Raw genomic sequence first — 14,136 nt, 5'->3', positions numbered from 1 at the left:
ATTGGACAGAGAATTCCACAGATTCACCACTCTCTGGGAAAAGCAGTTCTTCCTCATCTCAGTCCTAAATCTATTCCCCTGAATCTTGAGGCTATGTCCCCTAGTTCTAGTCTCACCTATCAGTGGAAACAGCTTTCCTGCCTCTATTTTATCTATCCCTTTCATAATTTTATGTTTCTATAAGATCTTGTCTCATTCTTCTGAATTCTAGCAAGTACAGTACCAGGCAACTCAATCTCTCCTCATAGTCCAACCCCCTCATCTCTGGAATCAACCCGGTGAACATCCTCTGCACCACTTCCAAAGCCAGAATATCCTTCTCAAGCAACGAGACCAGAAATGCACGCTGTACTCCGGGTGCAGCCTCATCAGTACCCTGTACAGTTGCAGCATAACCTCCCTGCTCTTAAATTCAATCCCTCTAGCAATCCCATTTGCCGCCTTGGTAGCCTGCTGCACTTACAAACTAGCCTTTTGTGATTCATGCACAAGCACTCCCAAGCCTCTCTGCTCAGCAACATGCTGCATTTTTTTTTACAGTTTAAATAATAATTTTTCATTTTTCCTTCCAAAGTGGATGACCTTGCATTTACCAACATTGTATTCCATCTGTCAGACCCTTACCTACTTACTTGACCTGTCTATATTTCTCTGCAGACTCTCCATATCTTTTGCACAATTTGCTTTCCACTCACTTAGTATTATCAGCCAATTTGGTTACATTACACTCGGTCCCCTCTTCCAGATTGTTAACGTATAGCATGAACAGTTGCGGATCCAGCACCGACCCTTGCGGCACATCACTCACCACTGATTGCCAACTGGAATAACACCCATGTATCCCAACTCTCTGCTTTCTTTTAGGTAACCAATCCTCTATCCATGCTAATACATCACCCCCAATACTGGCAACTTGTTCCACATTCTCACTACCCTCTGAGTGAAGAAGTTCCCCCTTGTGTTCCCCTTAAAGGTTTTCCTTTAACCCAGGACTTCTAGTCTCACCCAACCTCAGTGGAAAAAGCCTGTTTGCAGTTACCCTATTTGTATTCCTCTATCAAATCTCCTACACTCTAGGGAATAAAGTCCTAACCTGTTGAACCTTTCCCTGTAACTAAGGTCTTCAAGAGCTGGCAACATCCTTGTAAATCTTCTCTTTGAATCTTACTGATATCTTTCCTGTAGGTAGGTGACCGGAACTGCATATAATACTCCATATTAAGCCTCACTAACATCTTGTACAACTTCAACAATAACATGCCAACTCCAGTACTTAATACTTTGATTTTATGAAGGCCAATTTGCCAAAGCTCTCTTTACGATCCTATATACTTGTGATGTCACTTTTAGGGAATAATGAATCTCTGTTCCCAGATTCCTCTGTTCTACTGCGCACTCCTCAGTGCCTTACTGCTCGCTGCGCAAGTCCTACCCTGGTTTTTCCTCCCAAAGTGTAACACATCACACTTGTCTGCATTAAGTTCCATCTTCCACTTTGCAGCCCATTTTTTCAGCTGGTCCAGATCCCACTACAGTCTTTATTAGCCTTCCTCACTGTCTCCGTGTAATCCACAAATTTGCTGGTGCTGTTTACCGTATTATCATCCAGATCATTGATATAGATGACAAACAACAACGGACCCAACGCTGATCCTTGCGGCACTCCACTAGTCACAGGCATCCAGTCATAGAGGCAACCATCTACCTCTCTCTGGCTTCTCCAGCGAAGCCAATGTCTAATCCAATGTTATTACCTCATCCTGAATGCCCTTTATTTAGGTCCTGCTTTTCTGCTTTCTACCTAACTCCCTTAATTTTCTCTTCATGACCTCATGCCTTTTCCTACCTATATCATTGGTACAAATATGTACCATGACTTCCGGTTGTTCACCCTCCCTCTTTAGAATGCTGTGGATTTGACTTGAGACATCTCTGGCACCTGCAAGGCAATATACTAACCGGGAGCTTTTTTCATGTCCAAAGAATTGCCCGTCTACTCCTCTAAATTTGGAATCCCCTGTCACTGCTGCACTCTTCTTCACTCTTCCGTTCTGAGATACATTTGCTGCAGCTTCCCCCACAACAGTATCTAACATTCAAAATTCAAAAAACTTTGTCATTCTAACCATACATCAGCTCTGCAGGGCAGAATGAGACAGCGTTTCTCAGGGACAGTGCAATCATAACATAACATAACATAACAAACGCAACACTAAATAATAAACATAACAATAAATAGTAAAACACAACAGCCACATGTCAGTTAAAATCAGTTATAAGTGTCCAGTGCAAGTTAAAAGTGTCATGGTATGCTTGTATACTTATTATTGAGGAGAATTCAGCACTGCTGCCTCTTCCTTTTTCTACTGCACCTTAGGGGTGACTACCTCCCTGTAGCTCCAATCTATCACCTCATTCTCCCATGTGAGCCAAAGGTCATCCAGCTGCAGCTCCAGTTCCTTAACATGGTCTCTACGGAGCTGCAGCCTTCCAAAAACTCTAATGTTCTTGCATCAACACCTTAAAAATTGTTATGGAAATCTCCACTGGAAGAATTCTGTTGCATAAGAGAACTTAATGTAAGGAGCAATTTGAGGCCACATTTTCTACTGGAAAAGTAAATTGCAAATCTTCATGTAAACTAGGAACCATGAACTGGCATCACATTGCCAGTTTTAATTTGACTGGCTAAACAATTTTTGATTAACAATGTTCGGTAAACTTTAGTATTAGCACAATGTCACTAGTGACATCACAAAGGTAATTCAGATTAAGCAAAAGAAAAACTCGTGCAACTCTGAATAAAAGGGTCTTGCTTGACTGAATAGATCCAAAATCCTGAATTAGGTAAGGAGCTAAAAATTTTAAAAAATATATTAGTGTAGTTTCAGATGATAGCTATGTTTAAGATAATTTTCCATCAAATTTGTTTAAAATGTGTACCTTTGTGCCGAGAACAATTATCCAAATACTCTTTGTCCCTCCACCTCAGGTTGTCTCTTAACTTTCCAATTCAAACTCTGAATCAATTTCTCAAAACTGAGATAAGTACTGTTGTTTCATTGTCCACGAAGTCTCACGTCCAAGCACACACAACCTGCTCTGTCAGAACTTGATTGTTACTTACTTTTTACTTAGTCTTTTTACTTAAAACACCAACTGATGCGTAGCCTTACAAAAATTGTACAATCAAATTTGATGGAACTTTAATCAATATCTTAAACACTGGGCCTTTTTTACAAAATTAGCTTTGGGTACCAGTGTCTCCTCCCTCCCCACATTAAATTCCCTTGTAACCACTTCCTTTCTTCATGACCCCCCCCAACCACAATTTGAGACCATTCTGACTAGTATTGCCTGCCAACCAATAACAGCTGTAGGCCCATAGATAACAGAAAATATACATGTGAAATAAAATGAAATGAGATCAAGCGCAACATAAATAGGCAATATGTATTTCATGTTATCCCCCCCTAAAATAACCTGCTTGGAAGAAATTGTTTTTACCATAGTATGTATCCTTGATACTTGTGTGCCAGCTGACATTTGCTGAATAATATTTGTGTGCTTATATTTGCTGAAGGACAATTTTTTTATTCTGAATCGCTATCTATCCTGTTATAAATTTGATTGTTACTGTCCAAACTAATTCTACCTAACAGGAATAGTAAGAAAATTTTTCATTTTTAGGGTTGACTTAAAACTCTTATCAGCAGAGATCTGCTTCCTAAATATTTATAACTTTATCATTTGCAAATTAATACCAAAACAAAAACATGAGGAACTAATAATCATGGAAAATCTTTTTGATATTTTTCCCCTAATTGACTTTCTCTCCTTTAATCATATTCTCAGCTCAAAATAGTAGTGCCTCGATTAGTTCAACTTGGAAAGTGTGCAAAAATCCTGGCAACTGCCGGGGAACAGCTGACATCTGAACTCCACATGCAATATAGGAGTGCTAAGTATTCTTGAACTTCAAGGGTATACTGTACATTCATTAACCAACAGGGCATCATAGCTGTGTTTTTCTGTAATTAAGAGACACTTGAGTCATGATTTTTTTCTGAGATATCCAGTGATTCGACATCTGAGCAGGATTCTAAATTGTATTTATCAATTTCAGGAAGCCGTTTGTACATTTGCTTGTACATGGGCTGTTTTAATATCGGTATTATAGATGTACCAGCATAAATTATTTAAGAATGGATTAATAAAGCAGTGATGCTCTATGGTATATTAATCTGTTTTAATCCGTGCAGGTGGTACACAGAGACTTGAAACCGAGTAACATCTTGTATGTGGATGAGTCTGGCAATCCAGAATCGATTCGTATATGTGACTTTGGGTTTGCCAAGCAGTTACGTGCTGACAATGGCCTTCTCATGACTCCATGTTATACAGCTAATTTTGTTGCTCCTGAAGTAAGGCTTTATTTATTTGTCTTTTATTGAAGTATTGTAAAAGCGTTAAGTACCCCTTGAAACAATAAAATGTTTAGTGCTCATCAGGGTTTTCCAGGATAGTGCAGCATATCTGAAAACCATAGTCCAGGAGGATGGCAGTATGCATGTTAATTTCTCCACTTATCTATTGTGCTGACTACCAATTTCAGCTGTGCTTGTGAAGGTTTCCTGTGATCAGCAGCTACTTTTCATGCAGGATGAGGGAACATATCATCCCAGGCAATGGTCTAGATGTGGCTTGCATTAAAACTGATCCTGCCTGGGTAGAGATGATATAATATATATAGGTATTATAAATATGCCAGGGTGAATAAGATATACGAAGCAATCTTTCAAACCAAATATTTTTTCCCTAAATGCAAAATTTTCTTTTTTGCAGGGAAGTTTTATTCTCATCAAGGAGAGGGAAATAAATAGGTATAATAACATTCTGTGAGCGACAAGAGGAAACAATTCCAAGCATCTCATCACAGCTAGCTGCACTGTAAATCATTGTCAATTCTTTTCTATCTATCCCCCTTAACCCCTTCCTCAGAATAACAACTCAATTGCATCATCAGCACTAGTGCTTCTTGGACTAACCACGTGTGATTGCCCCAAATTAGGTAGTTTATGATCCTATCAATTTAAAAGCTACATGTTGTAGCCTGTAAATTGATGTAAACTAGCCTTTACCAAAGGGCTTGATTTTTTTTAAAAAAGATGGTCTAGATCCCAAGAGTGACAGAATGCAGCATTCTGTGTCGCATCTCAATTTCAAGAGATTATATGACATGTTCAGAAATTTGTTGTCCTTTATTGCACTGCAAATTAATAGATGATATCTCAGTTCAACTCTTGCCAAAATCATAAATGCAACACTACCTCACTATTTCTCTTTTGAGCTACGTATTTCTTTTTATTTTGTAATTTTGTACAGTATGTAATTTGGTACTGAAAAAAACTTGCACTTATGTAGTTCCTTTAAAATTGGAAAATAGCACTTTGTATTAGTTGCTTCAGGCCTTAATCAAAAATATGTTTTCAAATCTTGATGTAGGGGTTAAATTTCTATCATAATTTCCCTCGGGATTAATAAAGTATATCCCTCGGGATTAATAAAGTATATCTATCTATCTATAAGTAAGATTGTGTTCCCAGTTTCTGAGCTTTTGCAACTATTTACATCTGACTTTGTATACTCTGGATAAGAGATGTTCACAATTAGAGAAATAAAATAGACTTTTATCTTCATTCTGTAACTTCATGGGAGTATGACTTTAAAATTTCAATACCATTTGTAATAAAGAGAAGATTTGAAGGTCCCTGGTGTAACTAAACAGTGGCAAAGTATGCATAAAATAAATACTAGAAATATTCTGCAGGTCAGCAAGAGTCTGAGACAGAATCAGAATCAGGTTTATTATCACTGACATGGCATGAAACCCGTTGTTTTCGTGGCAACAGAACAGTACAAGACAAAAAATTACCAAAAAGTAAAAAAACAAATAGTTCAAAAGAGGAAAAGCAAAGCAGTGTTCGTGGGTTCATAGACTGTTCAGAAATCTGATGGCAGAGCTTCTTAAAATGTTGAATGTGGGTCTTCAGGCTCTCTGATGGTAGTAATGAGAACAGGACATGTCCTGCATGGTGAGGGTCCTAAATGATGGATTCTGACTTCTTGTACCACTGCAATGTGAAGATGTCCTTGGTGGTGGGGAGGTATGTGCCTGTAATGGAGCTGGCTGCATCTACAACTCTCTGCATCCTTTTTCAGCCCTGTGCATTGGAGTCACCATACCAGGCAGTGATGCAACCAGTCAGAATGCTCTTCATGGTATATCTCTAGAAATTTGCTGGAGTCTTTGGTGACAAACCAAATCTCCTCAAACTCCTAATAAATTATAGCTACTGACATGCTGCCTTTGTGATTGCATCTATATGTTGGGCCGAGGATAGATCCTCTGTGACGTTGACACCCATAAATTCAAGCTGATTACCCTTTCCACTGCCCATCCCTCAATAAGGACTGGTGTATGTTCTGCTGACTTCCCCTTCTTGAAGTCCATATATCAATTTTTTGGTCTTGCTAACGTTGAGTGCAAGGTTATTCTTACAAAACCACTTGACCAGCTGATCTATCTTGTGCCTGTATGACTCCTCATTGCCATCATGCAATTATATTTTCAATAATTCAGCAAAATGAATTCCATTGCTTCATAACCCTATGATTCTAAAGTTTACATTGCTCTTGACAAAAAACTTGTATTTCTTCACACCACACAGGAGTCTGGTACATTCTGAAAGTTCTTGCACCTGGTTTGAATACTAAGCCTTGTTGCCTTTAAAGTTATTCTTTACAAGATAACTGGAAACATGAACAGTTTATTAGTTTGTTTTATATTTCATAGGTCTTAAAGCGGCAAGGGTATGATGCAGCTTGTGATATATGGAGTCTTGGTGTTCTTCTCTACACTATGCTCACAGGGTAAGTTTACATTAATGATGGATCTAACTGAAATGTAAAAGGACTTTCCACCCATTGGTAAAGGCAGTGAATCACGTTGGCAATGGTTTGTGATACATTTGAATCTGGAAATAGCACATTTTAACATAAAACTTACAGTTCAGTTTGCATTATCAGGACTTTTATAATGTTGATGGAAATTTTGCAGTTTTCACACTCAGTGTGCAGCATTTTCCATAAAAGTGCCACTAAGTTTGGAATTTTCATGCAAGTGTACAAATCCGTAATCCTGCTTTTCACTAACGTTTTTCCAATTCCTACATTAAATGACTACTTTCATCCATTGGAAGGATAGAATCTGCCCACCGACCTGTTGGAATGTATGGTCATGCACTTTGGTAGAAGGGAAAGACAGACATCCCACCCTACAAAAACTGATTTCAGGGAGGTAGCACCATCAATTTGTGGGAGATTTCCAGGAGAGGTGGGATGTCTGCAATAGAGTAGCTCCTTGGCAGCCAGCCAACTAGTTTAAATATGCTAATGAATGAATGACACCTGTTAAACTCACCTCAACATGTCTTTTACAGTCTTAACCCACCATAAGCAATAGAAAAGTCACTGTTACAAACAGTGCAGCAAGCAACACTATCATCAACTGAAGGAAGTTAGTCCTGACGAAGGGTCTCGGCCTGAAACGTCGACTGCACCTCTTCCTACAGATGCTGCCTGGCCTGCTGCGTTCACCAGCAACTTTGATGTGTGTTGCTTGAATTTCCAGCATCTGCAGAATTCCTGTTGTTTGACACCTGTATATTGTTCCCTGTTTGAATACACCATCTTATTTCTAACAAACCTTATTTGCACGTCATGTTACCCAAAAATGTTAACTTTTGTCTTGACGAGTGCATCAAATTTAATTTAATGATTTCTGCGTTTATGGTTTAATAATGAGAATTTGACTTTTGTTTCAGTTACACCCCTTTTGCAAATGGGCCTGATGACACACCAGAAGAAATATTGGCAAGAATAGGCAGTGGGAAATTCAGTCTGACTGGAGGTTACTGGGACACTGTTTCTGATGTTGCTAAGGTTGGTGCCTTAAACATATCTGAAATATAAATGTGATTCAGCTCTTGGTGATTTGAAGAGGAGGAACATGAGTGCATGCTGGTAGAGAATGGGTTGAATAATGTAAGTAAAGGGAACACTGGATACTGAAGTAATATTCCAGAAATGAACCTGGGATAATGAATAGGATCCTACTGGGATAATGAATAGGATCATAAAATGCAATATACCCAAGATAAAAATCCAGGATCAATGTATTAAATATCTTTGTATGCTAACTCTACGAACTCCATTACATGAGTGGTAGTGTGAGTATTAGAGGCAGAGCGCTGGAATCCCATTATCCGTATGGATGAATTATCTTTCTTTTCTCCAGCATCTTACTTCAGATTAGTACCCACAATGGTTTGCAGTCTTAAATTTTTGAGAACAACACAAGAACTCTCACCTTGGAGAAATAATGTATCACTTTGTACTTTTAAATCTGCAGAGGCACCAATTATCGGGTAGTGTTTTAAGATGAGGCTTCATCTGGTCTCTTGTATGTGAAAGATTCCATTGTATTATTTTAAGGAAGAGTACAGGAGTTATCACTGGTATTCCTTAATTGACTGACTTGGTTTTATGAAATCTCTGTTTATGGCAGTTCGTTGTTTACAAGTTCTTCACTTCTTCATCTCTTGCATCACAAATTGCTGTCGTATTTCAAATGCACCTGAGGATATTGTGAAAGATGCTAAATGCATCCAAACTGTGGTGATGTTATTTGCTCCATAATTCTTTGTGTCAAGGAGACTTGCACAGGGCAGATGAATACTTAATTTAATGACACAAACATATACTACCTCAATACTACTTTGAAGAATCAGCCTAAAAAACATGGGTCATAAATGCACAGCCTTCTGTCTTTGGGTTAGCTGGTGTTACTGAGTCATGGCTAAAACCATACTACCTTGACAATTTCAGTTCCCATCTTTATTGTCTAGGATTATAACTAAACAAAGTAGAAGAATATTTGTTGGTTTATGGCAATCATAAATCTGAAGATTATGTGGGCACTAAATGTTACTAAGTAGAGTTCAGTGAGTATTTGTAGATTACTCATCTCCATTGGTGTACATTTGATTGGGAGGTTGGGTGTGAGTTCTCCTGCCTCAGAATATTCACTTTCCTGGCTAATGTTGGGAATTTGCTGTGATCAAATTTCTCTTTTTTAAGTGACTGTACTTCATTTGGCAATAACACAAGTTATGAAACCCACCAAATGAATATATGTTGATTTGCTTCTGTTTGGCATTGGTCAGTGCCAGGATGCTGAAGAAACAATGGATCTAAATGTATTACTAGTTTATTATTGGATTTGTCTTACAAAAAAATCCTTTATTTGGACAGTATGTTTGTTTGATAACATTGATTTGTACCAAACTTAATGATTTGATCTTTCAATGTAACAGGATCTTGTATCAAAGATGCTTCATGTGGATCCACAGCGAAGGTTGACCACAACCCAGATTCTCCGGCACCCGTGGATTATTCATCGAGATCGACTCCCACAGTTTCACTTAAACCGACAGGACGCACCTCATCTAGTAAAGGTAAAAAAAAAATGGCTATTGCAATTCATTCGTTACATATCAGCTCTTTGCACGCTATTTGACACTACATGACCCTAACACCAAAACCACCAGGTGATAATGGTCTTGCAGGAGCCTAGTTTAATATACAAAATGGGTGATCGTCATTGGCTTGTTGTCTGAAGTCTATATAAAATAAAAATCACTAACTAGACATGCTAAATACAACATGAATTAAGTAATTTTTGCTGTGTAAAATAAATGAAATTGAAAGGCAATTCATTCATTCATTCGAAACTTAGAAATTTTATTTTGTCATGGCTATTTTTCTAATATTTCAATGGGAAGTATGATTATTACAAACATTCATTACAGGTAATAGTTTAGAGCACATCTTGTCAACAGTGGATAAATTAAACTCATGCAATTTTTGATGTGTGACTGAAATGAATTTAATATACAGGCCATTTGAAATTTTAGACACAAATCTTTTAATGAACCCAGAAGCCTCTGACTAAGATGCATGAACTAGTAATTGAGCATGATGTATATCATGATGCACAATGATCATAATGAAGTGTTTAAGTTTTCATCCTACTTAGTTTTAGCTGCTCACATTACTATCTGGGGGGGCGGGGGAGATAACAGCTCTGATTTAGCGGGCATGAACAAAAGTGAGCAGGGCATCTCCATGTCATAAACTGGTTCTGGTTTACAGCCATCCATAACTTGTTGTGACCATATGTTGGAAAATACACAAAGCTTCGTTCAGTGTGGTAACACTATCTATACACTAATATAAAAATGGCATCAAAGGCACAAGTCTGATAAAGATGAACAATTGCTAAAAGTGGGGAGGGAGGGTGACATGGTAATGGAGTGTACAGAGTGCACTGAGAGAATTCAGCATTTTTCCAAGTTGCTTTTCAGATAGACCAAGTTGAGATCCTGTGTGCTGTCTTAGACTTAAGATTCCCATGCCACTCTTTGAAGGAAGTTTTTTTCGGTGGTGTCAGTATTTATCCCTCAGATAATAGATATGAAACAAATGGTTTTAGTCAAACCCCACTATTTGTTGCAGCTTGTAGGTTAGCTGCTGCGGTTTTTATGTATTGGAGTTACTACAGTTTCAAAGTACTTCAAAGTAGACACTTTGGAACATTTGTGAAAGACCTTTTAAGGCAAATGATAGTTGTCAGTTAAAGCTATATTGATTTATACAGTGCAGAAGGAGCTCTTTGGTCCAACTCATGCATGCCTTGTTCCATATACTGTACCTGGGCTAGCGTCGTCTCACTGCAAACAGCCTTTCTCAATTAACCTTTGTAAGTTCATGGCTATGCTATTAAAAATTATCTTTGCCCCAGTTTAGTTTAATTTTCATATCAGTCCAATTCTTTTTCATAATTCTTTGAAAACTAATAGAATTATAACCACTAATCCCAAAGTGCATACTACTGACACTTCAGTCACTTTCTGTACATCATTTCCCAGTAGAAGATCCAGTGTTGCCCCCTATGTAATGGGGCCATCTGTATGTTGCTTCAGAAATTTTCCAAATTCTTAGGACGATAGCAATCCCAGTCATATATAGGAACTTAAAACCACCTACTATTATTATTCTTACGACCATCTGTAATCTCCCAACATATTTGCTGCTCTAATTCCTGCTGAATGTTTTCGGGAGGAGGGGTTGTCAGCGATGTGAAGCTGCAGTAGAATCCCATCAAAGTGATTCTTTCCTTTTTGTTTCTGAACTCCACCCATATAGCCTCACTGGACATTCACCAGGATTATTCTGTGGTGGTGATTTTGCTAATCAGAAAAGCAACTCCCCCTCCTTCATTACCCCTACATCTATCATGCCTCTAGCATCTGGACCATTGAGCTACCAGTCCTGCCCATCCCTCAAACATTTTTCTGTAATAACTATAACATTCCAGTCCTTGTATTCATGCCCTGAGCTCATGTCCCTTGCCTGTTGGGCTAATTCCTACCCTCACAAGCACATGGCAACAGGGAGTAATTCCAGAGATTACAACCTGATATCCTGCTTTATAATCATCTAACTTCCTGTGTACACTGCAGGACCTCACCCCTTTTCTACCTATGTATTGAGTATGAACATGCACAATGATTTCTGGCTGCCCTCCTCCCCCTTTTATAATGTTCTGTAATATCTTTGGCCCTGGCTCACAGGAGGCAATATACCTCATTCAAGGCCACCGAGTCTCTTGTCTGTTACCCAAGTTATTGACTGTCCTGTAACTACAGCCTCCTTGTCTCTACCCACCCCTGCTCTGCATCAGGGCCAATCATGGTGCCACTGTTCCGGCTCCTGCTGTCAATTTTTTCCCCCCTCTGCAGGGCCATTTGCCACTCTTCCCCACCCCCCACCCCAACTGTATCCAAAGCAATATACTTGTTTGAGAGAGGAGCAACCACTGGAAAATAGCTTTCCCCTCCTGACACTCTCTTATCTATCTGAGTGAAACTTTGTTGTAACCACCATCCTGAAACTCCTGTCCATAACACTTTCTGATCTTGCATGCACCTCAGTGAATCCAACTGCTGTTCCATCTGATCAATGCGGTCATGAAGGATACTAGATTTCTCTGATGTCCCATATCTTGCTGCATGAGCATAACACTTCACTGATTGCCACTTCTGCCCCCTTTTAACAACTCAACGAAAATGAAAAAATTCTTCTTTGCCTAACACAGTTGCTGTTCATCCTTCTCACTAAAGTCAGTAGTTTGTCCTCAACTGTAGTCCTTCTAGAAATTGCTGTAATACCAGATATTGCTTTTCTTTTATTTGCTGCTAGCCCTCAAGTAATAAGACAAGAGCTCCTCACCTGATACATGCTTTTTAAACTATCACTGCTGACCCTCCTTTCTGGGCCATATAGAATAAAGGTGAATGTTCCGATTGATTTGGTGCAAAAAACATTGTGCTGGTGACTAGTTGACATTAAGTATCATGTCCTCATAGCTCATAATGCTTCCTATCGTATTATTATAGCTCATTTAAGATATTAGAAGTATTTTAAATTTGCTTAGTTACTTTGTTTCATTTCGATTTAAGCTTAGGTATTTATTAGAATTAAGCAGAACCTCAAATTTTAAAATTGACTATGTACTTATAAAAGGAAATCTCTCTCTACTGCTCTCAATGTGTTGTATACAAAGCTAGTTAAGGAGTTAAATGCCTTCTCAAAAATGACCTGATCCGGAAGCTTTCTTTAGGGTTTTCATGGAGAAAACTTTGTGAAACTGCAGAAGGTCAAATAAAACACGTATTTGATTCAATATAGAATTACCATGCACCTGAATATACATACATTTATTCCCATGATCAGCAATATACAAGGTAATACACGTGGACAACATTCTATAGCATAACTTATGGTGCAACAGTAGCTTAATAGTGATGAACAATAAACATACTTCCTTCAAGGAACATCCATTAACTATTTACCAATATTAAGAAACCTTAAGACTTTCAAGGGCAACTAAAAAGTGGCTAGCGATGGATGTATTTTACCATGTTTGCTCTATTGAAATCCAAATGAACCAGCACAGGAAAGGATTTTTAAAAAACTTACAAACAGGAAGTGATATTTGTACAAAACAAACAGCACTTCTAGAGGTAGCACACTCCCCGTCTGACCTCCATGATGTCGAACTTAACTTCTGAAACTAAAAGTTAAATGATCATTTCATCTTTGCCAAGAGGATGAACAGTCTCTGACTAGTCTTGAAACTGTCTTACTGCACAGGCTTTAACTGTTCATCCTTGATGACATACTTGCTCGTGGTAACGTCTGATGAGCAAACCAGTGACAGTGGTGCTCACCCAGAATGATGATCGGCTGAGATACCTCTGAAGTGAGTTGTGCTCTATTAGTACAACCTCCAACTAATTGCAGTCCCTCAGAGTCAAGAAAGAGATAGAGTTCTTCACTGAGGTTATTGCTTTGTGACGGACAGCATATCCTCTGCATTCACCTATCTTCGAACAACAAGATTCTAATCTTTGCCTGATTCAGTTGCTCTGTGCTGAGAGGTTGCTTACAAATGTGCCAACCACTGCAAAGGCTGTATTTGGCTATTCCTACAATCTTCTCTTTCATGTGGATGCTACTCTCACAATATTGGAAATGACTTGGGTGCTCATTCTTCACGACATTAGTCTTAAATGCACTGACAGTGGGCTGACAAGCACCATCGAGGCAGACTTCACTCATTATGACTCAAACTAGGTCTAGTCGTTGGGCATAAGGTACATCATGCTGAGCATTATGCTATTCACATACCTTATGTGCACAGATAGTGTCTCTGCCAAACAACAGGAGAATCTCAGCAGAAGAGTCAAGTGCGGGTGGGTGGGGGTTGTTCTTGTCAGCTATGCCCTTAAGATGTGAACAACTGCATGCTGCTTCAGGAGTTGGGGTTTCATCCTTGTTGTTGGGAATATGGTTGCAGACAATGAGAATTGGCAGTGGTAAGCAGATGTCCTCTCTAATGAGTTGGCAACAAATCTACCGGCTCTGCTTCCGGTAACTTCTGATATTCCA

The 14,136-nt window shown here is 38.7% G+C and overlaps 1 protein-coding gene across 4 annotated transcripts in view; it reads left to right on the top strand.

The window, feature by feature from the left end:
• Window positions 1-14,136, top strand: part of LOC134348140 (ribosomal protein S6 kinase alpha-3) — a 136,599-nt gene that overhangs the window by 117,012 nt on the left and 5,451 nt on the right. For all 4 annotated transcript variants that reach the window (XM_063051082.1, XM_063051081.1, XM_063051080.1 and 1 more), the window contains 4 exons: window positions 4,263-4,424; window positions 6,857-6,933; window positions 7,887-8,004; window positions 9,438-9,578. In XM_063051082.1, the coding sequence (XP_062907152.1) occupies window positions 4,263-4,424; window positions 6,857-6,933; window positions 7,887-8,004; window positions 9,438-9,578 (498 nt within the window). The remainder of the gene's footprint in view (window positions 1-4,262; window positions 4,425-6,856; window positions 6,934-7,886; window positions 8,005-9,437; window positions 9,579-14,136) is intronic.

The sequence above is a fragment of the Mobula hypostoma genome, chromosome 6 (assembly GCF_963921235.1).
Source record: "Mobula hypostoma chromosome 6, sMobHyp1.1, whole genome shotgun sequence".
NCBI classification, from domain to species: Eukaryota; Metazoa; Chordata; class Chondrichthyes; order Myliobatiformes; family Myliobatidae; genus Mobula; species Mobula hypostoma.
This window is presented reverse-complemented; position numbering and strand designations above follow the sequence as displayed.